Genomic DNA, 27,624 nt, shown 5'->3' with positions numbered 1-27,624 from the left:
AGCGATTCATCCCGTTACGGTAATTACTGGTCACAAAAATCTGGCCTACCTGCAGTCGGCTAAACGTCTGAACCCAAGACAGGCCAGATGGTCGTTGTTTTTTACTAGATTTACGGATGCCTTGTCGTGTAGCTTTCCCGGGATGGGTGTGTGTGTGTGTGTGTGTGTGATTCGGAGAATCCTGCTCCGATATTGGCTGATGGGGTGGTTGTATCCGCCCTTTATCCTGAACTCTAAACTTGAGGCAGAGGGAGGCCCAGGGAGAGACACCTGATTCCTGTCCTCCAGGGAAGTTGTTTGTCCCTTCGGAACTACGACACAAGGTGTTTAAGGAACATCACAATACAGTTCTTACGGGACACCCTGGGTGCAGATCCACTGTGGATCTAATTTCTCAAAGATTCTGGTGGCCAGGGTTACGTAAATGTGTTGAGGGCTATGTGGCAGCTTGTGAGACTTGTGCGCGCGCTAAGGTGGCACATACTCGGCCTTCAGGATCTCTACTTCCCTTGTCTATCCAATCCCTACCTGGACTCATTTGTCCATGGACTTTATCACAGATTTGCCTTTCTTCTGGGAAAACTGTGATTCTGGTGGTTGTTGACGGCTTCAGCAAGATGGCACACTTTATACCATTATCAGGTTTACCTAATGCCAAAACTCTCGCTCAAGTGTTTGTCGATAACATCGTGAAACTACACGGCATTCCCTCTGATGTCCCAGCATGCTGCGGTATTTTCTCAGTCAAAAAGACTGAACTAAAGAGAAGACATCCTGATGCATCCTGAACGGATTGCTCTCCATTCAGAATGCATTAGGATAAAACTAATCAGTTATTTTCCTGTATAGAGCCCCTAGGACGAAACTCAATGCCAGAAAAGAATAACGCTAGTGTGGAAGTACCCTTACTCTCTCTGCACTCCCACAAGGTACCACAGCACCACCTAGTGGACTGCAGAAGTAGGACAATGAGACTTTAAAGAGAAACTAAACTTTCAGACAACTTTCTTTTAAACTATTTTAAATGCCCTAAAATTCATCTTTGTAAAGGATTTTATTATTTGATTTTACAGTTTTAATGCCAAAGTATGTCCATATTGACTAGGTAAACTGCTGTTAGTGTATGCTGCAGGGTTCAGAAGGGAAAGAGCACCTTTTGCAGAGCAGATAGATTAGTCTACGGGTGCCATGTTGCTTTCGATTAGCCACTGGGGTACCATTACTGCTATTTTCTGAGAACCATACTCCAACAACAAAGTACCCTTAGTTTTGTAACTTTCATACCATAAAAGCATTTTTGAAAAAAAAAAAAAAAAAATGTAAAAATTTGTGTCACCAATTTCTGAGAGCCATATTGTTTTTATTATTCTGGTGATGGTCTTGTGTGGGAGCTCATTTTTACGGGACGAGTTGATGTTTTCACTGGTATGATTTTGAGGTACATAAGGCTATGTTAATCGTTTGATATTACGGTATGTTTATTTTGGGAAGTAAGGTGAATAAATGGCTGTTCTGGCATTTTCTTTTTAAAGCATTTACCCGAGGTGGTAGATTATGTTATATTTTTAGGGCACCTTCACACGCTGCGAATTTTGACAGAAAATCAGTTCCATTCACCTGAATGGGACTTGCAGAAATCCATGCTTTCCACCTCAGTCAAATGAATGGAACTGATTTTGGAGCCGGTCATTACGGATGTGACGATACCTAACTGTCTATTTTTATAATAATATCGGGCTCAAAATGGTTATCCAACCCCTGAAATGCTCCCCAATAAGAAGCGACGCAGGTACTGGGGGAGCCAGGGAAGTACATTGTGTGTGAGGGGCCCGGGCATATGGGGGAGATTTCAGTGGTTGGATAACCCTTTAATGAGGGCAAAGGGGCATTCAAGTTTTTTTATTGATATATATATTTTTTTCTTTATTTAACAGTTTGTGCTCCTAATAAGGACATACAAGACCTCTGGAGGCCATTTACATATATATATTTTTTTGCTGATTTATTGTGTAACTGGGGCTGATATAGTAGCCCCAGTTACAGGGGGAATACAGCCCCCAGAGAGGCTGCGCAGAACTGATCTAGTCCGATAAGACTCAGCCAGCTCTCCAGACCCCCGGTCGTTACATGACTGCTGCAACCAGCATTGCGCTTCCTGATATCTATACACAGTGCTCGTTGATCGCTGTGTATGGAGCCATAGGGAAGGCAGGGATGATAAAATAATGCCCCTGACTTCTCTATGGAGAGCCTAGCTGTCAGCATGCTTCTGCAGTACCTCAGATGTGAGGGTATCTGAAATTGTATATAATATAATGGTATGTTTTTTCCATGTGTTCCTGCAGAGGAAGTTATGGTTGGCAGGAACAGGGCTAACCTGCTCCTCCCCTCTTAATAGGAGTGGGTTGGTCCTGCTTCCTGTCAGGAGGGGGAGTTCCAGTCGAGTCAGAGAAGAGAGAGGATGCACATGTGAGATCTCCTACTCCTCAGAACCAGATCTTATACCCCTAGAAGACCAACACTCCAGAGAGATCAGGAAAATCAAGAACACAGCATCAGTATGTGAAGAGAGCAGAGTGATCAGCAAAATACAACTTTATAGACACTGGTGCAAGGTGAGGGGCTATGGCTCAGACACCCATCACCAGTAAACCAGACAAATATCAAGTTTATATTACAGAGGACACCTATATCCACAAGTGCCTGCTAGGGGCAACCATTTGTTACACGCCCAGCCATCATACCTCCTCATCTGGTGTCAAAAAGTGCACTTTCTACTTTTTACTGCTGGATGTGCCACAAGTTATATTTTGCACTAAGTAAAAAGAGACTTTTATATGTTTATTTCTGGCCTGATTCTTCAAATGTCATTTCTACTGCACTGATCTCCCGGGGAGAAATGGCCTGAGGGAGTACACCATGATACAACATCTCATCAGAGCCACTACCATTCTCATCCTCTGCACCGGCTCCTCAGGGGCTTGCTGCACTCCCCACTCCAGCAGTTACACAATTAGCATGCTTCTCTGCACTTTTGATTTAAAACATCAGTACAGAGATACTTTATGTCTGCCCAGGCATTCTGTGGGAGGTCAGGAACTGGTTAAAGGGATTTTCTGGGATTACTGTTTTTTTTTAAGAGATATGCTTATGCAGTTTATTACCTCATGTACATCTTCCCCATGATTTAATTTTCTCTTTTAAACTATTGTAAATTCCTCAAAGTTCAGTTTTGTAATATTTTACTAATTAATTTACTTTCTTAAAAGGGGGTGTCACAGAGGACTGTGTCCTGTTCCTATAAACTTGTATATAGCTGGTCAATACGCTTCTTCTATTAGTTATAGTGTGCTATATTAGATCTTGGGGGTTGTAGTGATGGTCTTCACATCGCCCTGTTACCAGAGATAAGGTATGCTGATGACCTCTGTGACCCTCAGGAAATTTTAGGTTTGGGGTCTCAGTGGTCTGGCCATGCCTCACAGCATTCCTCACCCAAGGGGAACCCCGGCCCCTGCTAGTGATAGTACAGACAGAGGAGGGGGATGTGTTTTCTGAATATCTCTAAAACTGGGGGTAGTAGTCAGTGGATGGGAGGTGTGAGAATAAGTCGAGGCATTCTCTCCTCTTGGATTTGCTTCAATATGGGAACTTGGAAAATCTGTAGCTTTACCTGCAACTTCACGTGTGACCTCCAATAAACTGCTCATGTGTGACAACTCCTATTGCTCTGTGCTAGGGTTGCCACCCGGCCGGTATCTCACCGGCAAGGCCGATATTTGACAGTGCCGGTAATTTTTTTTCTACCAGCAATTAATAATTTTCCTGTACGGACTGATACTAATTAGCGCTTTCATTGTGAAGTGCTAACTAGAACAGCTTTTACCTCCCCCACTCTTTTTTTTATTCACCTCCTATTTGCTCACGCTGCGGGGAACACTCACTGCTGACTGGAGGACAGGACCTGTGAGACGTCATCACGCTGGAGCGCAGGTCCTGTCCTCAGCTCCCAGTCAGCAGTGAGCGCTCGCCGCAGCTCGAGCAAATGGAGGAGGTGATAATGTACCAAACCGTTGCCAACATGTTTCACTGATTTGTGTGAATCTGGTTCTTTGAACTGTTCTAAATGTTTATTTCTTAAAATAACAAATAAAAAAATAAAAATGGAGGAGGTTTTTTTGCAGAAGCAGAGAAGGGGGCACTAATGGGGGCATTACTCTTACTGGGTGCACTAATGGGGGTATTATTCTTACTGGGGGCACTAGTGGGGGCATTATTCTTACTGGGGGCACTAATGGGGGAATTATTCTTACTGGGGGCACTAATGGGGGCATTATTCTTACTGGGGGCACTAATGGAGGCATTATTCTTACTGGGGGCACTAATGGGGGAATTATTCTTACTGGGGGCACTAATGGGGGAATTATTCTTACTGGGGGCACTAATGGGGGAATTATTCTTACTGGGGGCACTAATGGCATTATTCTTACTGGGAGCACTAATGGGGGCATTATTCCTACTGGGGGCACTAATGGGCTCATTGTTCTTACTGGGGGGCATTATTAATTTGGGTTGCACTAATGGGGCCATTACTACTACTGGGAGGCACTAATTGGGGCATTACTATTACTGGGGGCAATAATATTACTGGTGGACACCAATGGGGGCAGTATTAATTCTGGAGGCGCTAATAGGGGAATTAATATTATTGGGGAGCACTAATGGGGGCATTATTACTTCTGGGGGGCACTAATGAAGGCATTAATATTATTGGGAGCTGCAGTATGACAGTGACTTAAAGCCCCATGTTAAGCCACACCCCCACAACTACACCTCCTTTGGGATGTGGCTTAACCACTTCAACCCCGCTAGCTGAAACCCCCTTAATGACCAGGCCACTTTTTACACTTCTGCACTACACTACTTTCACCGTTTATTGCTCGGACATGCAACTTACCCCCAAAATTAATTTTACCTCCTTTTCTTCTCACTAATAGAGCTTTCATTTGGTGGTATTTCATTGCTGCTGACATTTTTACTTTTTTTGTTATTAATCGAAATTTAACGATTTTTTTGCAAAAAAATGACATTTTTCACTTTCAGTTGTAAAATTTTGCAAAAAAAAAAGACATCCGGTCAAAAAAAAATGGTTTGGGTAAAAGTTATAGCGTTTACAAACTATGGTACAAAAATGTGAATTTCCGCTTTTTGAAGCAGCTCTGACTTTCTGAGCACCTGTCATGTTTCCTGAGGTTCTACAATGCCCAGACAGTACAAACACCCCACAAATGACCCCATTTCGGAAAGTAGACACCCTAAGGTATTCACTGATGGGCATAGTGAGTTCATAGAACTTTTTATTTTTTGTCACAAGTTAGTGGAAAATGATGATTTATTTTTTATTTAATTTTTTTCTTACAAAGTCTCATATTCCACTAACTTGTGACAAAAAATAAAAAATTCTAGGAACTCGCCATGCCCCTCACGGAATACCCTGAGGTGTCTTCTTTCCAAAATGGGGTCACTTGTGGGGTAGTTATACTGCCCTGGCATTTTAGGGGCCCATATGCGTGAGAAGTAGTTTGCAATCAAAATCTGTAAAAAATGACCGGTGAAATCCGAAAGGTGCTCTTTGGAATGTGTGCCCCTTTGCCCACCTAGGCTGCAAAAAAGTGTCACACATCTGGTATCGCAGTACTCGGGAGAAGTTGGGGAATGTGTTTTGGGGTGTCATTTTACATATACCCATGCTGGGTGAGAGAAATATCTTGGCAAAAGACAACTTTTCCAATTTTTTTATACAAAGTTGGCATTTGACCAAGATATTTATCTCACCCAGCATGGGTATATGTAAAATGACACCCCAAAACACATTCCCCAACTTCTCCCGAGTACTGCGATACCAGATGTGTGACACTTTTTTGCAGCCTAGGTGGGCAAAGGGGCACACATTCCAAAGAGCACCTTTCGGATTTCACCGGTCATTTTTTACAGATTTTGATTGCAAACTACTTCTCACGCATATGGGCCCCTAAAATGCCAGGGCAGTATAACTACCCCACAAGTGACCCCATTTTGGAAAGAAGACACCCCAGGGTGTTCCGTGAGGGGCATGGCGAGTTCCTAGAATTTTTTATTTTTTGTCACAAGTTAGTGGAATATGAGACTTTGTAAGAAAAAGAAAAAAAAATTCATCATTTTCCGCTAACTTGTGACAAAAAATAAAAAATTCTAGGAACTCGCCATGCCCCTCACGGAATACCTTGGGGTGTCTTCTTTCCAAAATGGGGTCACTTGTGGGGTAGTTATACTGCCCTGGCATTCTAGGGGCCCATATGCGTGAGAAGTAGTTTGCAATCAAAATCTGTAAAAAATGACCGGTGAAATCCGAAAGGTGCTCTTTGGAATGTGTGCCCCTTTGCCCACCTAGGCTGCAAAAAAGTGTCACACATCTGGTATCGCCGTACTCAGGAGAAGATGGGGAATGTGTTTTGGGGTGTCATTTTACATATACCCATGCTTGGTGAGAGAAATATCTTGGTCAAATGCCAACTTTGTATAAAAAAATGGGAAATGTTGTCTTATACCAAGATATTTCTCTCACCCAGCATGGGTATATGTAAAATGACACCCCAAAACACATTCCCCAACTTCTTCTGAGTACGGCGATACCACATGTGTGACACTTTTTTGCAGCCTAGATGCGCAAAGCGGCCCAAATTCCTTTTAGGAGGGCATTTTTAGACATTTGGATCCCAGACTTCTTCTCACGCTTTAGGGCCCCTAAAAAGCCAGGGCAGTATAAATACCCCACATGTGACCCCATTTTGGAAAGAAGACACCCCAAGGTATTCAATGAGGGGCATGGCGAGTTCATAGAAAAAAAATTTTTGGGCACAAGTTAGCGGAAATTGATTATTATTTTTTTTCTCTCACAAAGTCTCCCTTTCCGCTAACTTGGGACAAAAATGTAAATCTTTCATGGACTCAATATGCCCCTCACGGAATACCTTGGGGTGTCTTCTTTCCGAAATGGGGTCACATGTGGGGTATGTATACTGCCCTGGCATTTTAGGGGCCCTAAAGCTTGAGAAGAAGTCTGGAATATAAATGTCTAAAAAAATTTACGCATTTGGATTCTGTGAGGGGTATGGTGAGTTCATGTGAGATTTTATTTTTTGACACAAGTTAGTGGAATATGAGACTCCGTATGATTTTTACGGATCCACGGATACATGGATCGGATCCGCAAAACACATACGGACGTCTGAATGGAGCCTTACAGGGTGGTGATCAATGACGGGGGTGATCAGGGAGTCTATATGGGTGATCCCCCCTCTGTCATTGATCACCCCCCTGTAAGGCTCCATTCAGACGTCCGTATGCGTTTTGCGGATCCGATCCATGTATCCGTGGATCTGTAAAAATCATACGGACGTCTGAATGGAGCCTTACAGGGGGGTGATCAATGACAGGGGTGATCAGGGAGTCTATATGGGTGATCACCCCTCTGTCATTGATCACCCCCCTGTAAGGCTCCATTCAGACGTCCGTATGCGTTTTGCGGATCCGATCCATGTATCCGTGGATCCGTAAAAATCATACGGACCTCTGAATGGAGCCTTACAGGGGGGTGATCAATGACAGGGGGGTGATCAATGACAGGGGGGTGATCAGGGAGTCTATATGGGGTGATCAGTGGTTCATAAAGGGTTAATAAGTGACAGGGGGGGGGGGTGTAGTGTAGTGGTGTTTGGTGCTACTTTACTGAGCTGCCTGTGTCCTCTGGTGGTCGATCCAAACAAAAGGGACCACCAGAGGACCAGGTAGCAGGTATATTAGACGCTGTTATCAAAACAGCGTCTAATATACCTGTTAGGGGTTAAAAAAATCACATCTCCAGCCTGCCAGCGAACGATCGCCGCTGGCAGGCTGGAGATCCACTCGCTTACCTTCCGTTCCTGTGAGCGCGCGCGTTCACAGGAAATCTCGGCTATCGCGAGATGACGCACGGATGCGTCCAGGAGGAATGAATCAACCACCTTCCGGACGCATCCGTGCGTTAGGCGGTCCGGAGGTGGTTAAAGGGGTAGTCCGAGTAATTTTTTTGTTCTTTGTATGTTTCTAACTATACAAATGAAAGGACTTTACAATTCACTCACTTTATCTCCAGTGCCTGGTTTCTCAGATTTCACTGAGGGTCACATGACCTGTGATATCAGCTTCTCTCCCTGCTCTGATAATGATTGGTGCACAAGCCTGAAGGAGCAGATGTGTCTGTACAGGAGATCTCACGTGCTGGCCACGCCCCCTTCACTGCCATCTGCTCTCTCCCTGGATTCTTAACCTCTTCAGCAGCACAGACTCAGGGCTGAGAGCTTTACTGAGTAGATGCAGGCAGTGAGGAGACAAATACTGGGCACAGGAGCTGACAGACTAGAGGAGTTCTGCACAAGAGCAGGTAGGGGGAAGATCCTGTATCAGCACTGTCATTGTACAGCTGGGACTTGTAGTCATATACATACAACATGCTGCTGAGTATCCCAGCAGGCAGACATGTCACTCAGGGCAGCACTTGTATTCACTCCCTTAGCAGTGTCATTATACAGCTGGGACTTGTAGTCCTACACATACAACATGCTGCAGAGTCTCCCAGCAGGCAGATATGTCACTCAGGGCAGCACTTGTATTCACTCCCTTAGCAGTGTCATTATACAGCTGGGACTTGTAGTCCTACACATACAACATGCTGCTGAGTCTCCCAGCAGGCAGACATGTCACTCAGGACAGCACTTGTATTCACTCCCTTAGCAGTGTCATTATACAGCTGGGACTTGTAGTCCTACACATGCAACATGCTGCAGAGTCTCCCAGCAGGCAGATATGTCACTCAGGGCAGCACTTGTATTCACTCCCTTAGCAGTGTCATTATACAGCTGGAACTTGTAGTCCTACACATGCAACATGCTGCAGAGTCTCCCAGCAGGCAGACAGGTCACTCAGGGCAGCACTTGTATTCACTCCCTTAGCAGTGTCATTATACAGCTGGGACTTGTAGTCCTACACATGCAACATGCTGCAGAGTCTCCCAGCAGGCAGATATGTCACTCAGGGCAGCTCTTGTATTCACTCCCTTAGCAGTGTCATTATACAGCTGGGACTTGTAGTCCTACACATACAACATGCTGCTGAGTCTCCCAGCAGGCAGACATGTCACTCAGGGCAGCACTTGTATTCACTCCCTTAGCAGTGTCATTATACAGCTGGGACTTGTAGTCCTACGCATACAACATGCTGCAGAGTCTCCCAGCAGGCAGACATGTCACTCAGGGCAGCACTTGTATTCACTCCCTTAGCAGTGTCATTATACAGCTGGGACTTGTAGTCCTACACATACAACATGCTGCAGAGTCTCCCAGCAGGCAGACATGTCACTCAGGGCAGCACTTCGATTCACTCCCTTAGCAGTGTCATTATACAGCTGGGACTTGTAGTCCTACGCATACAACATGCTGCAGAGTCTCCCAGCAGGCAGACATGTCACTCAGGGCAGCACTTGTATTCACTCCCTTAGCAGTGTCATTATACAGCTGGGACTTGTAGTCCTACACATGCAACATGCTGCAGAGTCTCCCAGCAGGCAGACATGTCACTCAGGGCAGCACTTGTATTCACTCCCTTAGCAGTCTCATTATACAGCTGGGACATGTAGTCCTACACATACAACATGCTGCTGAGTCTCCCAGCAGGCAGACATGTCACTCAGGGCAGCACTTGTATTCACTCCCTTAGCAGTGTCATTATACAGCTGGGACTTGTAGTCCTACACATGCAACATGCTGCAGAGTCTCCTAGCAGGCAGACATGTCACTCAGGGCAGCACTTGTATTCACTCCCTTAGCAGTCTCATTATACAGCTGGGACTTGTAGTCCTACGCATACAACATGCTGCAGAGTCTCCCAGCAGGCAGACATGTCACTCAGGGCAGCACTTGTATTCACTCCCTTAGCAGTGTCATTATACAGCTGGGACTTGTAGTCCTACACATACAACATGCTGCTGAGTCTCCCAGCAGGCAGACATGTCACTCAGGGCAGCACTTGTATTCACTCCCTTAGCAGTGTCATTATACAGCTGGGACTTGTAGTCCTACACATACAACATGCTGCTGAGTCTCCCAGCAGGCAGATATGTCACTCAGGGCAGCACTTGTATTCACTCCCTTTGCAAAGCAGGGGGAGGGGCAGAGATTGTTGTTATTGCAGGTAAACAAAGGGCCAGAAGAGAACCAGGGAAATGAGGAAATAGATTTTTTTTTTTTTACCTAAAACTTGCTTAGCTCAGCTACTGTATATATTGCTGCCCATCAGATTTAGGCTTTTTTCACAGTGGCGTTTTAGCTTTCCGTTTGTGAGATCCGCTCTCAGAAGCGGTCCAAAACGGATCAATTTTGCCCTAATGTATTCTGAATGGAAAAGGATCCGCTCAGAATGCATCCATTTGCCTCCGTTCCGCCTTGGATGCGGACACCAAAATGCTGCTTGCAGCGTTTTGGTGTCTGACGAAACTGAGCCAAACGGATCCGTTCTCACAAACAATGTAAGTCAATGGGAACGGATCCATTTTCTCTGATACAATAGAAAATGGATCCGTCCTCCATTGACTTTCAATGGTGTTCAAGACGGATCCGTCTTGGCTATGTTAAAGATAATACAAACGGATCCGTTCTGAACGGATTCAGACGGTTGTATTATCTGAACTGATCCGTCCGTGATGGATCCGCACAAGACGCGAGTGTGAAAGTAGCCTTACAGTGCTATATTTTTTTTTTTTCATAACTCGGACAACCTCTTTATCTTGCCCAGTGTTTTTTATGGCTGGGAAAGGTGGCAACCCTACTCAGTGCCTATCTTCGTCAGTCACGAGCCGATTACGTGACAAGGTTTTCCGAGATTTTTTTTTTTTTACTGATGGTTAGGTCGGACCCCCACCAATCAGATACTGATGAGCTATCCACAGTAAAAATAAGTCTCGGAAAACCCTTTTATACACCCTGGGCTGGAACTCTAAAGTCAGATCTATTATTTAGAGACTGTATGGCTCTACCACGTCGGCTCATGGCGGCATTATTTATTACCGTAGATCGGTTATCTGATGGTTAACGGTAGATATCTTGAAAACCAATTCATAAATATACTGTGGAATGATATAACTTTTCTTTAGGTCTCCTTCACAGGGTGTGTGTTGATGCTGGAATTTTGCTGCGGTTTCTGCACCAAAAATCTGTTGCGTCCCATTTTCGTGAGAGGTGGCACTACCATGTCCAGTGGGATGCTAAATAGGGGTCAAATCACAAGTGGGTCCTCACATTCATAGAGAAAAACCGCAGGGCCTAAATAAACACCAGCCCGACTCCAAGGGGTTAATAGCCAGGACTACCCTATCGCCTGCAGAACATCACGTAATACGCACGCACCACGTTCTGGCTGCGCTCCACAACCAAGATGGCGGACGCCCCTTCACCTGGGGGTCATGTGCTGTTTCCCGTCTAGCCAAGGCACCTAGCACTCTATGACCACCGGGCGGAAGACTGGGAGGCTGCCTGCAGTTGTCGCTGTCGCCCGAAGTGTCTAGCCGAGGAGATGGCGGCGGTCCGGGGACTGCGGGTGTCGGTCAAATCGGGAGGCGTTAACGAACCGGAACCTATGGAAGTGGAGGAAGGCGAGGTGGAGGCCGCGCCAGACAAGAGTCCTCCTCGGGAGGTGGTTTCGGTACGTTCTGTGGAGGGAGCCGGCACCGGGCCTGCTTTCTGTCTGGGCTGTGACCTGTTAGGTGGCTGTCCGCCATCGCCACAGAGAGGAGCCGGCTCCTTCTGTGAGCGGCCATTCATAGCTGAGCAGTGCTGACCCATCCAGCAGGCCCGGCCTGTGTGTATAGCGCCGCCATAGACTGCAGCGCTGGGAATGCTCCTGTCACATGTGGTAGACGGGGTGATCATAGAGGGTAACCTAGGTGGGGGCCCCTGATCAGGATCCTCCTCTGGACAAAGTGTCTCTGCAGGACTGGACATCCTATCCGTTTCAGTAGTGTAATGCTCCATTTCTCCTGTGGTGGCGCTGCAGGGTAATGGAGCACTGCTGCTAGGTTCCCATTTATATTGCAGCTGATCGCTGGGGTCTCCATCAGCAGGAAGGGGCGGACTGACCATAGACCCTACCGGGACATTTCCTGATGGGCCAATATCCAGGGATTTAATGCTGCATTAAAGGGGTTATTCAAGACTAAAGAATGTACTGCATATGCCCGTGACCCAAACACTGAGCCTCCCTAGCGTCACCTGTGATGCTAGGGAGGCTCGTCAGTGTCTGCCATTGGCTGTCCATCTCCCCCCCCCCCCAACCAGATGTTTTCATCTGCGCATGGGGAAAAGCAGCGGCGGTGTGGGGAGCCAGGTAAGTACTCAGTGTGAGGGACCCGGGCATATGCGGTACATTTTTATTTTTATTTTTTTGTCTCGGATAACCCCTTTAATTTATACTAGGAGCATCAGTATGTTTTTCTGCACTGTGGTACAGTTCTGCTGGGGCGGTATATTGTGCTGCACCGTGGTACACTTCTGCTGGGGCGGTATATTGTGCTGCATCGTGGTACACTTCTGCTGGGGCGGTATATTGTGCTGCACCGTGGTACACTTCTGCTGGGGCGGTATATTGTGCTGCATCGTGGTACACTTCTGCTGGGGCGGTATATTGTGCTGCATCGTGGTACACTTCTGCTGGGGCGGTATATTGTGGTGCACCGTGGTACACTTCTGCTGGGGCGGTATATTGTGGTGCACCGTGGTACACTTCTGCTGGGGCGGTATATTGTGCTGCACCGTGGTACACTTCTGCTGGGGCGGTATATTGTGCTGCATCGTGGTACACTTCTGCTGGGGCGGTATATTGTGCTGCATCGTGGTACACTTCTGCTGGGGCGGTATATTGTGCTGCATCGTGGTACACTTCTGCTGGGGCGGTATATTGTGCTGCACCGTGGTACACTTCTGCTGGGGCGGTATATTGTGCTGCACCGTGGTACACTTCTGCTGGGGCGGTATATTGTGCTGCACCGTGGTACACTTCTGCTGGGGCGGTATATTGTGCTGCACCGTGGTACACTTCTGCTGGGGCGGTATATTGTGCTGCACCGTGGTACACTTCTGCTGGGGCGGTATATTGTGCTGCACCGTGGTACACTTCTGCTGGGGCGGTATATTGTGCTGCACCGTGGTACACTTCTGCTGGGGCGGTATATTGTGCTGCACCGTGGTACACTTCTGCTGGGGCGGTATATTGTGCTGCACCGTGGTACACTTCTGCTGGGGCGGTATATTGTGCTGCACCGTGGTACACTTCTGCTGGGGCGGTATATTGTGCTGCACCGTGGTACACTTCTGCTGGGGCGGTATATTGTGCTGCACCGTGGTACACTTCTGCTGGGGCGGTATATTGTGCTGCACCGTGGTACACTTCTGCTGGGGCGGTATATTGTGCTGCACCGTGGTACACTTCTGCTGGGGCGGTATATTGTGCTGCACCGTGGTACACTTCTGCTGGGGCGGTATATTGTGCTGCACCGTGGTACACTTCTGCTGGGGCGGTATATTGTGCTGCACCGTGGTACACTTCTGCTGGGGCGGTATATTGTGCTGCACCGTGGTACACTTCTGCTGGGGCGGTATATTGTGCTGCACCGTGGTACACTTCTGCTGGGGCGGTATATTGTGCTGCACCGTGGTACACTTCTGCTGGGGCGGTATATTGTGCTGCACCGTGGTACACTTCTGCTGGGGCGGTATATTGTGCTGCACTTTAGGACAGTTCTGCTGGGGCGGTATATTGTGCTGTACCGTGGTACACTTCTGCTGGGGAGGTATATTGTGCTGCACCGTGGTACACTTCTGCTGGGGTGGTATATTGTGCTGCACCGTGGTACACTTCTGCTGGGGCGGTATATTGTGCTGCACCGTGGTACACTTCTGCTGGGGCGGTATATTGTGCTGCACTGTGGTACACTTCTGCTGGGGCGGTATATTGTGGTGCACCGTGGTACACTTCTGCTGGGGCGGTATATTGTGGTGCACCGTGGTACACTTCTGCTGGGGCGGTATATTGTGCTGCACCGTGGTACACTTCTGCTGGGCGGTATATTGTGCTGCATCGTGGTACACTTCTGCTGGGGCGGTATATTGTGCTGCATCGTGGTACACTTCTGCTGGGGCGGTATATTGTGCGCATCGTGGTACACTTCTGCTGGGGCGGTATATTGTGCTGCACCGTGGTACACTTCTGCTGGGGCGGTATATTGTGCTGCACCGTGGTACACTTCTGCTGGGGCGGTATATTGTGCTGCACCGTGGTACACTTCTGCTGGGGCGGTATATTGTGCTGCACCGTGGTACACTTCTGCTGGGGCGGTATATTGTGCTGCACCGTGGTACACTTCTGCTGGGGCGGTATATTGTGCTGCACCGTGGTACACTTCTGCTGGGGCGGTATATTGTGCTGCACCGTGGTACACTTCTGCTGGGGCGGTATATTGTGCTGCACCGTGGTACACTTCTGCTGGGGCGGTATATTGTGCTGCACCGTGGTACACTTCTGCTGGGGCGGTATATTGTGCTGCACCGTGGTACACTTCTGCTGGGGCGGTATATTGTGCTGCACCGTGGTACACTTCTGCTGGGGCGGTATATTGTGCTGCACCGTGGTACACTTCTGCTGGGGCGGTATATTGTGCTGCACCGTGGTACACTTCTGCTGGGGCGGTATATTGTGCTGCACCGTGGTACACTTCTGCTGGGGCGGTATATTGTGCTGCACCGTGGTACACTTCTGCTGGGGCGGTATATTGTGCTGCACCGTGGTACACTTCTGCTGGGGCGGTATATTGTGCTGCACCGTGGTACACTTCTGCTGGGGCGGTATATTGTGCTGCACCGTGGTACACTTCTGCTGGGGCGGTATATTGTGCTGCACCGTGGTACACTTCTGCTGGGGCGGTATATTGTGCTGCACTTTAGGACAGTTCTGCTGGGGCGGTATATTGTGCTGTACCGTGGTACACTTCTGCTGGGGAGGTATATTGTGCTGCACCGTGGTACACTTCTGCTGGGGTGGTATATTGTGCTGCACCGTGGTACACTTCTGCTGGGGCGGTATATTGTGCTGCACCGTGGTACACTTCTGCTGGGGCGGTATATTGTGCTGCACTGTGGTATTTGGTATTGCTGGGGCAGTATATTGTGCTGCAGTATAGTACTGTTGGCCCTGTGTACTTCTGCTTGTGTTGCCCCACCTTCTGGCAGTCTGGATAGCACCTACATGGGGCCACTTTTAGTTTATCCATGACCTGTCAGCAGGACACTTTATGCTCCGCTTATGACAGGCATTATGGAGCCCGGTGGTAATCACATATCGTACACGGATAGCGTTCTGATCATGCCAGATATGTACGTTATACATTCACACGGCCCCATTCACACGTCCGCAATTTAGTTACGCATTTTGCGTAATGGAATTGCGGACCCATTCATCTCTATGGGGTTGCACGTTGTGCGGCCCGGATCCAGAAATGCGGACCCGCACTTCCGGGTCCGCATTTCTGTTCCCGAAAAAAATAGAACATGTCCTATTTTTGTCCGCAATTGCGGACAAGAATAGGCATATTCTATTAGTGCCGGCGATGTGCGGTCCACAAACATTGCAGTGTCCGTGTTTTGTGGATCCGCAAAAAACAAAACGGACGTGTGAATGGAGCCTTATGGGACGCCGTCCAGACTGAGCATCGTCTGAATGCTGGTTGAATAAATTTGCCCTATAACTAGCTATGAATCTGCACTAGACCCTATTAGCAGGTGGCACGGACAGTTGGAGCAGATTCGAGGGCGTGCTGTGGGTGATCAAATCCATGTTGTGCCCGATCTGAGTGATTACAGTAGAGATTCCTGAATAATCTGACAGCGCACGCCGTCATTGAAAGATCCACCCGAAAATGAAAGGGGTTTTCCGGGAGATAAAAAAAAACCAAATAGGCTAGAAGATATTAAAGGGTTATTCCCATTTTGGACATTGGTGGAATATCGCTAGAACATGCCCTCAATGTCTGATAGGTGTGGGTCTCCTTAGAACGGAGCCCACAAAGTGTAGGGCTCCATTCAGACGTCCGCAAATGGGTCCGCATCCGTTTCGCATTATCGGGAACGGGTGAGGACCCATTCATTCTCAATGGGGCAGAACGGGATGCGGAGAGCACACTATGTACTCTCCGCATCCGCATTTCCAGAGCGCGGCCCCGCAAAAAATATAACATGTCCTATTCTTGTTCGCAATTGCGAACAAAAATAGGCAGTTCTATGGGGGAACGCCATACACCACAGATATGTCAATGGACGCTAAGAGGGCACATCCGCGCATGCACGGCCGCCCTCCATTCATTTCTATGGGACTACCGAAAATAGCTGACCTAATTTCTGTAAGCCCCACAGGAGTGATTGGAGCAGTGGCTGCGCTTGCGCGGTGCACTTCCCATTCATTTCAATGAAACTTCAGAAAATATCTGAGCACGCCGCTCAGCTATTTTCAGAAAAGAGGGTTTGCTTAGGCGCAAGGACACTGGTGGAGGCGGTCGTGATCATCAAATAAAAATTCCTTCTTTATTTGAGAAAAGCGCATGTGTACATTAAACCAACGTGTTTCGGGGATAGGTAGTTCCCCCTACATCAGGTTAAATAGGGAGTATTCCAAACATGCAGAAAAGGTGGGTATTTAAAGCATAAAAACTGCCAAAAAATGGCAAAAAGACACATGTGGACGGTCCCTGATGGTTTTTTTTTTTTTTTTTTATTTGTTAATATAAAAACGAGTGTTTAATTCACAAAGAAAAAGGCTAAAAGAAAATGAGGTCCAGGTCACATGTTCATTAGTCATGTGATCGCATCTCCTGTGATCACACGGTGTGTACTCATGAATATTCATGTGAAGGAAGGAGGTGGGTGAGCGCTCGTGTCTCCAGTACTACTGTGGATGGGGCGCGGGTTCTATTGGGCAGATTCAGTAATGTTGAAACATTGTTAGGAGAGGGTCACATGATCGCTAAGTCTGCGGTCATGTGACCTGTCACCAGGGCAACCAGGACTCACACACTATATCTTTCTTATGCTGGGAGATGTGGGCGTCGGGTGGCACTAGGTGGTAAACAGAAGGGGAGTCCCGTGGGTGCAGGGAGCGCTGCTGTCAGGAAATGCCTCAGGACCAAATAGGAGAATAAAGAAATGGCTATTTGTTTGGCTGCCAGGGATATAGGTAGCCCTGGGCACTAAAGCATTAGAAGGTTATTAAATATAATCATAGGAAAACGCATTGAACGCATAGGAAGGGCTGATCTAATCTGTTGGTTTATGCATTACAACTTTAGAAGATTATTAGACATGGCCACAAGTAAATATGAAAATGCACATTAAAAAGCCCTCATGGCTATATGGAGGATTGATTTAATTTATTCTGTAGTTGGGGGATAGGTAATATAAATGATTGAATAGATGAATAGGAAGCTCTATAAAATAATGGTTACAAAATGAAACCTATATTTTGGAGTGGTATAAAGACTGGGAGTGCAACTAAATTCGGTGGGGGAGGGGAATGAAGTCTGATTTAATTCTATAGGTTGATCTCAAAGGCCTCCTGATGTTGGCTCCCCCCACCAGGGACCACCCACAGGTGTGTTTTTGGCGGTTTTTATGTTTTAAATACCCACCTTTTCTACATGTTTGGAATACTCCCTATTTAACCTGATGAAGGGGAACTACCTATCCCCGAAACACGTTGTTTTAATGTACACATGCGCTTTTCTCAAATAAAGAAGGAATTTTTATTTGATCACGACCGCCTCCACCAGTGTCTCTTTTCCGCTACAAGTATCCTTCGGGGGACTGGACATCCAATCCAAATTAAACTCTTCCTGCGGCTGCAGTCCTGGTGAATGGGTCTAATTCACACAATTCTTCCATAGGGTTGTGCCTATCATTTGCACAACCTTACAAGGTGAGCCCCCTTTGTTTGTTTGAACATACCACCCTATTGTGCGCCCTTTCTCCTCTCTCCCCCCCCCCCCCCCACCTCCTGGTGGGAGTGGAATCTAGAGACGTCCGTTTCTGAAAGACTCTGCTATTTTCGGCACTCCCATACAAATAAATGGAGGGCGGCCTCATCCTATGGATAGCTGCACCTATCAGACATTGGGGGCATATGCTAACGATATGCCCCCAATGTCCAAGATGGGATAACCCCTTTTAAGGTCTCATGCACATGACGGTATCCGTATTTCAGTCCAAAAACCACGAATCTGCAAAATACGGATACCTTCTGTGTGTGCTCTGCATTTCTCTCACTCCCATCAATAATAACTATTCTCATCCACAGTGTGGACCGGAGTATGTTTTATAATTTGGGGAATGGCCACACAGTTCCACACACAATACGGTTATGTGAATGACGCCTAAAATTACCAAAGAACCTTTTTCTTCACTGAGCAGTCCCGCTCAGTAAGTCACTCGTTGCAGGGGTCACTCCTAAGGCCCACAATTGGCTGAGTGGGCCTTTCCTAGGATTTTTGGCATGGTTGTTCAGAAGAGGAAGTGCAGAGCAGCAGATATCGGAGCAGCGGTAGGGAATTAGTGATGGTGAGTAAAGAAGGTGATCCTGCCAATGCTTGTTCCTGACAATCTGCACGTGTAAATTTGCAGCAGATCGCCCGATGAACGAGCGTTCACCCCCACTGAGCGAGCAGCTGTGGGGAAGGAACGCTTCATTCCCGACAATCTGCTGCTAATCGGCCTGTCTAAACTGCTAAAACAAAGAGAAACTGTAAGGCCTCATGCACATGACTGTACTTTGGGTCCGTGTCCGATTTTCACTCTAGCAACAGCACACGGATGTCACCCGTGCACTGTCCTCATCTGTGCAGCTGTTATGCAAATTATAGAATGCAAAACAGACTACAATAAACCATGGACAAGAATCGGCAGTTCTATTAGGAAAACATGGCATGCACACAGACGGTATCTGTATTTTCCCCGGTGTCTCCACAACCGCACTTACTGTCCCCGCCCGCAGGACAGGAAACAACGCAGAAGCACAAGATTTAAAAGGCCTCCTCCCCTTACCTATTCAGTCGTTGTTTCCTGTCCTCGGGTATGCACAGAAGCCTCTCCTGGAGTGCCAGGAACATCATCTTATCGCCCAGCCTTATTCCTCAGAGCCACTATGAATATAGCGCCGGTGCATTATTCCCCACGACATGGGAGGGCTGGAGCAAGGGAATGAGTACCCCGGGGACGCATGGCTTCCCTAACTTACTTGTTCCTTGGAATAAGCCCTGCATGCAGGCCTCCCCGGGCGCGTGTGAGAAGATTCCCAGGTAAGGGGAACTCGCACGAGATCCGACGCGGTGACGTCACCAGGCGGGATTCTCTTTGGGCAAGAGAATCTCGCGATCATGCGGCACTTCCGTTGGCTCGGCGTTCAAGTTATATGTGAGTGAGGAGATTGTTTTCTGTCCTCGCTCTCTGCTTGTAACCATGCTTGGCCCGGGAGACGTGGACGCCGTTTAGGCTCCTTTCACATCACTGTTTCTCCTTTCCGGCTCCGTTGAGGAACAGGAGAACGGAAAGGATGGATTCTGCAGATAACTGAGACCTAACGGAGCCTAAAGACCCCATAGACTATAATGGGGTCCGTTCGGTGTCCGCTTAACGGAGCCGGAGAACGGAAAGGAGAAACGGTGATGTGAAAGCAGCCTAAGAAGCCTGGGGATGCCACTGCCTCAGCCCGGTAAGCCTCCTCCCCAAAGGGGGGCCTGTTTCTCCTACTGATTATCTGTATTTAGCTTTTATTGGGTTTATGGTATGGCCTCTATTCCAGAGTCTATCACATGGTGTTGGTAATTCTTGCCATCTGAATCCACCCCTGGTGTAGGTGTCGGTCTTCTTTCTCTGCTCGGCCCTATAAAAGTTTTAACTTTGATTTTTTCTAGGGCAGAGAGACCATGATGCCTAAGCCAGCAAGTGGAGACTCAGGGCGCAAAAATACACTATATGCCGAAAGTCATTTTCCTCAAAATCTAAAAAAAACGTGCCGTAAATGCACTGAAAAGGTAGTTACAGAGGAATCGCCTTCCTTCCTTCTTGAGACCATGAGAGCTATCATTAAGGGAGAAGTTAATGCAGTGGTGGACTCTTAGATTATGCCACAATCCCATGGCCCATCCACGTCTCGGATCTCTTGCTTCTGATATAGCATTTGATCTAGATGAAGGGGGAAATACTGTCCGATCCAGACTCTTCTTCCTCTGATGACTGGCCTGGAAAACCTTTGTTTCTTCTGGAAAAAACTGACGGACTTCTAAAAACCATAAGAGCCACTATGAATTTAGAAGAAGTTAAGGAAACCCACTCCATCCAGGACCAAATGTTTCACGGGCTGGGTGAAAGAAAGAAAAGATCCTTTCCCACCCATAACCATATTAAAACCATAATATCCAGGGAATGGAGAGATCTGGAAAAAAGGTTGGCCGTAACAAATACCTTTAAATGAAAATACCCCTTTTTAGAGTCTGACTCTAATCTGTGGGATAAAATGCCAAAAGTAGATGCTCCAGTTGCTTGGATTTAAAAAAAAAAAAAAAACTCACTCCCGTTTGAAGACATGGGTCTCCTGAGAGATCCCATGGACAAAAAATGTGAAAACTTACTAAAGAAATCATGGGAAACCAATACAGCCATGTTACGTCTCAGCATTGCATCTACCTGCACAGCCAGAACATTATCTGTCTGGCTAAATTAATTAGAAGAACAGCTGGCAGCAGGTACCCCTAGGGAGGAAATCTTAGCCTCCTTGCCTACTTTAAAGAACGCATCCAACTTTCTAGATGATGAGTCTGCTGATTTAGTCAGATTCTTGGCTAGGTCTGCCACCTTGTCTAATGCAACCAGAAGAGCTATCTGGCTTCGTACATGGTCTGGGGATGCAAGTTCTGAAAACCGCTTGTGCTAAATCCCATGTAAAGGAGACAGATTATTTGTCTAAACATTGGATGATATTCTTGATAAAGCTTCCGATCAGTAAAAAGGTTTTCCGCTTGAAAACCGTTACTTTCAGAGACTTTCCTTTCAAACCCGGAAAAGATCGAGATTGGACCAGAAGAAAAAAGTCATTAAAGGAAGTGGAAGACGTCCCGAGGAAGAGGTTTCCTTTTTAACCCTGAAAATTCCTCCCTTTCCAGACAATGACACCATACACCAGGTGGGGGGGCAGACTAAAACATTTCGCTCCCATCTGGAAAAGCATAGGAGCCTCCCCATGGGTTGTAATGACCTTTTAAAAGAAGGCCTAAAACTGGAGTTTTTCTTATTCCCGAGGCTGTTTCTTTACAAAACAAAAAGCTGCCCCAGAAGGAAATACAAATTTGTTTAGAATCAGAAATTTTATCCCTAGTACACAAAAAAGTAATCCATCCGATCCCAGAAAATCAACGAGGCAAAGGCTACTATTCTCCAGTTTTTCTCATACAAAAGCCAAACGGATCCTTTGGTCTAATAATCTAAAATCCCTAAACAGATCTATCATCTACACAAAGTTCAAAATGGAGACGATAAAATCTACTATAAACATACTCCCTCAGGACTGTTTTATGGCGACTATAGTACGCGTCTTGAAGGTCTATCATAGAATGTTCTCTGAATCTTCAGATACTTCATCCAATCTGCAAAAAATGGGGGGTTCCAGATTTGGGCCTATTTGCCACGAAAAACAACAGGCAGACCATGAAGTTTTGCTCCCTCTCCAGACAGGATCAACTGTTATGGGTGGATACATTTTCCCAACCATGGCCCAAATCCCTTCTTTATGCCTTTCCTCCATTCAGTTTGATCCCAAAAGCACTTATGAAGGTAGAGGAAGAAGGAGCCCAGGTAATATTCATTGCTCTTTTCTGGCCAATAAGATCTTGGTTCCCCCTCCTACTCGGGCTGTCTGCAGGAATATTCAGGACTCTCCCGTCAACACCGACCTTCTCCACCAGGGCCGAGTACATCATCCCAAGATAAGCCAACTCAATTTGACCCCCTGGAGACTGAACGCCTCACCTTGAGAAGAAAGGGCTTATCAGATGCTGTGATCTCTACATTAATGTAAAGTCTAGGGCTGCAGTAAATGATTATTTTAGTAATCGAGTATTCTAACGATAATTTTTTATGATTAATCGAGTAATCTAATAAGAAAACATGAATTAATAGACTGTTTTCCTTTTATAAAAACTCATCAGACCCCCTGCCATCAGTCTCCAACACCCTTCTGCCACCATCTCCCCCTCCTAGCCATGTTCCCAGCGACAGTACTTGCCTTTCCTGGAGGGGTGCCGCTCCACAGCTCCTCCATCTTCTCTGCGTGCTGCACTGACGTCACACAGCGTCGGTCATAGTCCGCACTTACGTGCACTATGACCTGTGATGTGTAAGTAATAGCAAGTGCTTCACTCTCGCTCTGTGGTCACATGACACAAACGAATCCTTGATGCAAATTTTTTGCATCGAGAATTTTTTGTGTTGAATTACTCGATTTAAATCGAATAATCGTTTCAGCCCTAGTTAAGTCGAAAGCCCATAACATCTAAGATCTACCTGAAACACTTTTTTATCCTTTTCAGGTAAGGTTTTCCCCAGATATTTAAAAAATTTTGCAAACAGGGCTGGATGAAGGCCTTCAACACTTAAGTTACAAGTATCAGCCTTAGGCCTCATGCACACGACTGTTGTTGTGTTCCGTTCTGCAAAATGGGGTTCCGTTGATCCGTTTTTGTTTCCGTGTGTCTTCCTTTATTTTTGGAGGATCACCAGACATAAAGGAAAGTAACAAAAAAAAATCTAAGACAGGTTTGCCATGCAAATGATAGGAAAAAAACAGACGCGGATGACAATCTTCTGTGCCTCCGTGTTTCTTAGCGGTCCCATTGACTTGAATGGGTCCACGAACCGTTTTCCTCGAAAATAATAGGACAGGTTATATTTATTTCACGGACTGGAACCACGGACGCTGATGACAAACGGTGCATTAGCCGAGTTTTCACCGGACCCATTGAAAGTCAATGGGTCCGCAGAAAATCACGAAAAACGGAACAACGGACACGGAATAAAACAGCGGTCGTGTGCATGAGGCCTTAAGTGCATTTTTGGACATGAGGCGAGAATCTGCTAGCTTAGGCCTCTTTCACACTTGCGTTGTCCGGATCCGTCGTGTACTCCATTTGCCGGAATTACACGCCGGATCCGGAAAAACGCAAGTGAACTGAAAGCATTTGAAGACGGATCAGTCTTCAAAATGCGTTCAGTGTTACTATGGCAGCCAGGACGCTATTAAAGTCCTGGTTGCCATAGTAGTAGTGGGGAGCGGGGGAGCAGTATACTTACCGTCCGTGCGGCTCCCGGGGCGCTCCAGAATGACGTCAGAGCGCCCCATGCGCATGGATGACGTGTCCATGCGATCACGTCATCCATGCGCGTGGGGCGCCCTGACCTCACTCTGAAGCACCCCGGGAGCCGCACGGACGGTAAGTATACTGCTCCCCACTACACTTTACCATGGCAAACAGGACTTTAGCGTCCTGGCAGCCATGGTAACCATTCAGAAAAAGCTAAACGTCGGATCCGGTAATATGCCGAAACGACTATTAGCTTAAGGCTGGATCTGGATTAATACCTTTCAATGGGCATTAATTCCGGATCCGGCCTTGCGGCAAGTGTTCAGGATTTTTGGCCGGAGCAAAAAACGCAGCATGCTGCGGTATTTTCTCCGGCCAAAAAACTTTCCGGTCCGGAACTGAAGACATCCTGATGCATCCTGAACGGATTTCTCTCCATTCAGAATGCATGGGGATAATCCTGATCAGGATTCTTCCGGCATAGAGCCCCGACGACGGAACTCTATTCCGGAACAGAAGAACGCAGGTGTGAAAGAGCCCTTAATTAAACGTTTTCTGAAAGGGGCTATGAGAAGTATACCCGCCTCCCGTTCCATTGTTCCACCCTGGGATCTCAACCTGGTTCTTTCGCTCCTGATGGAACCTCCGTTTGAACCAATCGAAGAAATTTCTCTTAAACTTCTCACCACTAGGAGAGTTGGTGAAATATAGGCTTTTTCCTGCAAACCTCCGTACCTTGTAATTCTAGACAACTGCATAGTCCTCAGACGTTGCCCTTCCTTTCTTCCAAAGATGGTTTCTAGATTCCATTACGAATAAAGAGGTTTCATTACCTTCCTTCTGCTCATCTCCATCCTCGGAAAAGGAAAGGATGTAAAGTAGAACTGTCTTAGTTGCCCCTAGCAACCAATCAGATTCCACCTTTCATTTTCCAAAGGAGCTGTCAGAAATGAAAGTTGGAATTTGATTGGTTGCTATGGGCAACTAAGTTTAATAAATCTCCCCCATAGTCATGTGCTGGGCAGTTGTTGTAGCGGCCATTAATGATTGTCATTTATTTAGAGAATTCTATGCTGACAGCTAGTATAGCGGTACTTTATGATTCTTCTGCAGAACTTTGGCAGTGTGTAGACCCCCTTCTTCGGATACCTTTAGGACACCTCCACAGGGGCCCCCTGAAATGGATGGAGCAGTAAGTCAAACATGGGCACTACTGCTCCATTCATTCTCTATGGGACTGCTGGAAACTGCCGATTACTGTACTTGGCTGTCTCTGGAAGTCCCATAGAGAATGAATAGCATATGATCAACCAGCACTCCGTTCATTTCAGGGTACATTCACATCAGCGTTTGAAATCCGGCATTATATAGGGTTACACAGAAATCCAACTTCTCACTTTCTTTCCTTTTCTGCAGAATACATATGGATAATGGGAGGATGCTTCATGAGGGGGGCACCCAGATATACATCATAAGCTCTGACTATTCTTTACAGCGGGTCACTGCCTCTCTATGGCCCTTCTTGAGTGCCTAGGTAGATACGTTTCCTGCTAATGGTCCCTTTTTATATGACACATTTGTTCTAAGGCTACTTTCACACTTGCTTTTCTATTTTCCGGTATTGAGATCCGTCATAGGGTCTCAAATGCCCTTAGATCTGTAGGAAGGCTTCTATGGCAGATCTGTGATGTCTTCGCTGTGTCCTAGTACATTCACAAACTTTGTCAAATGACTGCATGAGTCATCTCAGCGGCTACTGTGTGTTATAGACTAATCTGACTTTTTTTTTTTTTTTTTTTTTTTTTTTTTAGGGCAGCACCAGGCGATATGAAAATAAAGCTGGAACCTTTATCACCGGAATTGATGTCACCTCAAAGGTAAATGGTCTCTAATAAATGTACACACAGTGGAAATATCTGACCGGTATTTGCCCTGCAATCCAAAGCAGAAATCCAAGGCTGATCCTTTGAACTGACTATAGGTTAAACTCATTTAAAGGTGTTATCCGTTAATATTGATGACCTACCCTGAGGATAGGTCATCACTATCAGATCTGGGACACCCGCTGAAGAGGCAGACGCGGCGTCCTCTCCCTAGGCCATGTGATGTCACCTGTACATCGGTCACATGCCCTAGTTGAACCTCATCTCCATTTAAGTGAATGGGTCTGAGCTGCCATACCAAGCACAGCTGCTATACAATGTACGGCACTGTTCCTGAAAAGATGCCGGCAGCCGGCTGTGCTCACCAGAGCTCCGGTAAGTGCAATAGCCCCCTGTAACAGCTGATCAGCCGGGGTGCCAGGACCTTGGACCTCTGCGATGTGATAATGATGACCTATCCTTTCCTGGATAACCCCTTCGCCATTTCCAGGCAAAGAGAGCGCATGTTTCTTGATGTCTACATCAATTTAAAAAAAATCATAAGGTATGGCAATATAAATTCTCATTGAAAACCATAAGTGGAGGATTTTGATGTGGCATATGCACCAAAAGCGGCATGTAAAATCTGCTGTGTGAAAATGCCCTAATGAGGAACTTTGGACCTCTGATATTGTTTGTTTGTTTTACTAAGGCAACAAACTGTCCATGTTAACTGCGTCATATCATCATCTATATCCATGTTCAGTCCTGCCTGTGCCAGTTAGGCTTCCAGCTATGTCCTTGGTTCTCTCCCACATCATTTGCCAATTTGATTCCCCTCTCTTTGGGAAGATGTAACTGGTCTCTGTCAGTCACTTGCCAGTTTCACACTGTCAGCTCCAGAAGTACAATTACAGGAGTTGTGCAGTGAAAACAATGGATGGGGGATAAGCATTTGACCACTGGCATCCTCACCGATCATGCATGAAAACAGTGATCCCACCACCCGACCCGTAGATGTGAAGTGGCAAGTCGCACATTTGTGCTGCGGCTTGATTCATTCTCTGTGAGATGGCGGAGTACAGCAACCATTGGGACTGGCAGAGTCTTCTAGCAGACGAGACAGATTTCCGTAAGATCAAATGGCCATTTACACACCAATTTGACCTGATATTAGGATCGTTTTACACTTGCCTAGCCCTTTACGATCAGTGACTTATCATATCAGTCGGTGCTCATTAAAAGACCTCTCACACCAATGTATATTGTGTGCATATGAACCAGTTGTCAGTACGATTTTTCACCCCCCATAAGCTTTACGTTATGTCATCCGTGCTCATTCCGATGATCATCGGCCCATGTAAAAGGGCCCTTATTCTGATTGGGCATGAGTTAGTCATAACCATGTACTGTAAAAGCAACCTAACTCTAAAGGGGCGTAATACTGATCCTTATAATGATGATGTCACAGCGCTAGTTAAGAGCACAGCGACACTCCTGGCCACCCACTGTGCAGAGAACTGCAACACAGACCCATTGTTGGGGGTCCAAGGGGTTAGACCCTCGCCGATCATACTGTGGGATGTCTTAGCAACATGCCACAACATGATCAGCGGGGTGCACCCCCTTTAAATACATTGACTTATCTCTAACACACTTTTTTTTATTATCTCTGTATTGTCTTGTCATTGGAAACTGCTTCTGAAGAAAAACTTTGTTGCGTGCAGGCCTACCATAGCTGCTTCACGAGGGTAAATTTCAATATCTTTGTGGTTTCTTCTTTATTTTGGTCAGGAGGCCATTGAAAAAAAGGAGCAGAGAGCAAAGCGTTTCCATTTCCGTGCAGATGTCAACGATAACCAAAGAGATGTTGTACTGGATCGCGAGATGATGAGGAAAGGTGAATATTCTGCCTTTGTCTGTAGTAGTGTTTGAGTATTAGTCATGCCTTCATCATTCTACCTAAATATATTGAGGGCTACCAGTAAAATCGGATAGCACTACTTGGGAGCCTATTGTCTTTGTCGCTGCTCAGCATCTCCGTGTTCTTAGGTTTCCTACCTGCCATGATGTTCATGTGTAAGTGATGTTCACTCACCTGTATGCAAGCGTTTGGGTAACTCAGTCCTGAGTAAGTGATCCCTGAGGAAATGATTAAATCTTGTTAGACCGTTGCTAGGCCGGGACCCGGCTGGATACATAATCCCTGTGGTCTCATCTTACATTTTCTTCTTGTTAGGCTCCAAG

At 46.7% G+C, this 27,624-nt stretch overlaps 1 protein-coding gene across 2 annotated transcripts in view; it reads left to right on the top strand.

The window, feature by feature from the left end:
* Positions 1-11,489: 11,489 nt before the first annotated feature.
* The window catches only part of NCBP3 (nuclear cap binding subunit 3), a 34,538-nt gene continuing 18,403 nt past the window's right edge, over positions 11,490-27,624 (top strand). For both annotated transcript variants that reach the window (XM_044283904.1, XM_044283903.1), the window contains exons 1-3: positions 11,490-11,772; positions 25,327-25,392; positions 27,172-27,277. In XM_044283904.1, the coding sequence (XP_044139839.1) occupies positions 11,644-11,772; positions 25,327-25,392; positions 27,172-27,277 (301 nt within the window). In that variant the 5' untranslated portion in view covers positions 11,490-11,643. The remainder of the gene's footprint in view (positions 11,773-25,326; positions 25,393-27,171; positions 27,278-27,624) is intronic.

The sequence above is a fragment of the Bufo gargarizans genome, chromosome 3 (assembly GCF_014858855.1).
Source record: "Bufo gargarizans isolate SCDJY-AF-19 chromosome 3, ASM1485885v1, whole genome shotgun sequence".
NCBI classification, from domain to species: Eukaryota; Metazoa; Chordata; class Amphibia; order Anura; family Bufonidae; genus Bufo; species Bufo gargarizans.
Note: the sequence above shows the minus strand (reverse complement) of the source record. Positions and strands in the feature narration are given on the sequence as shown.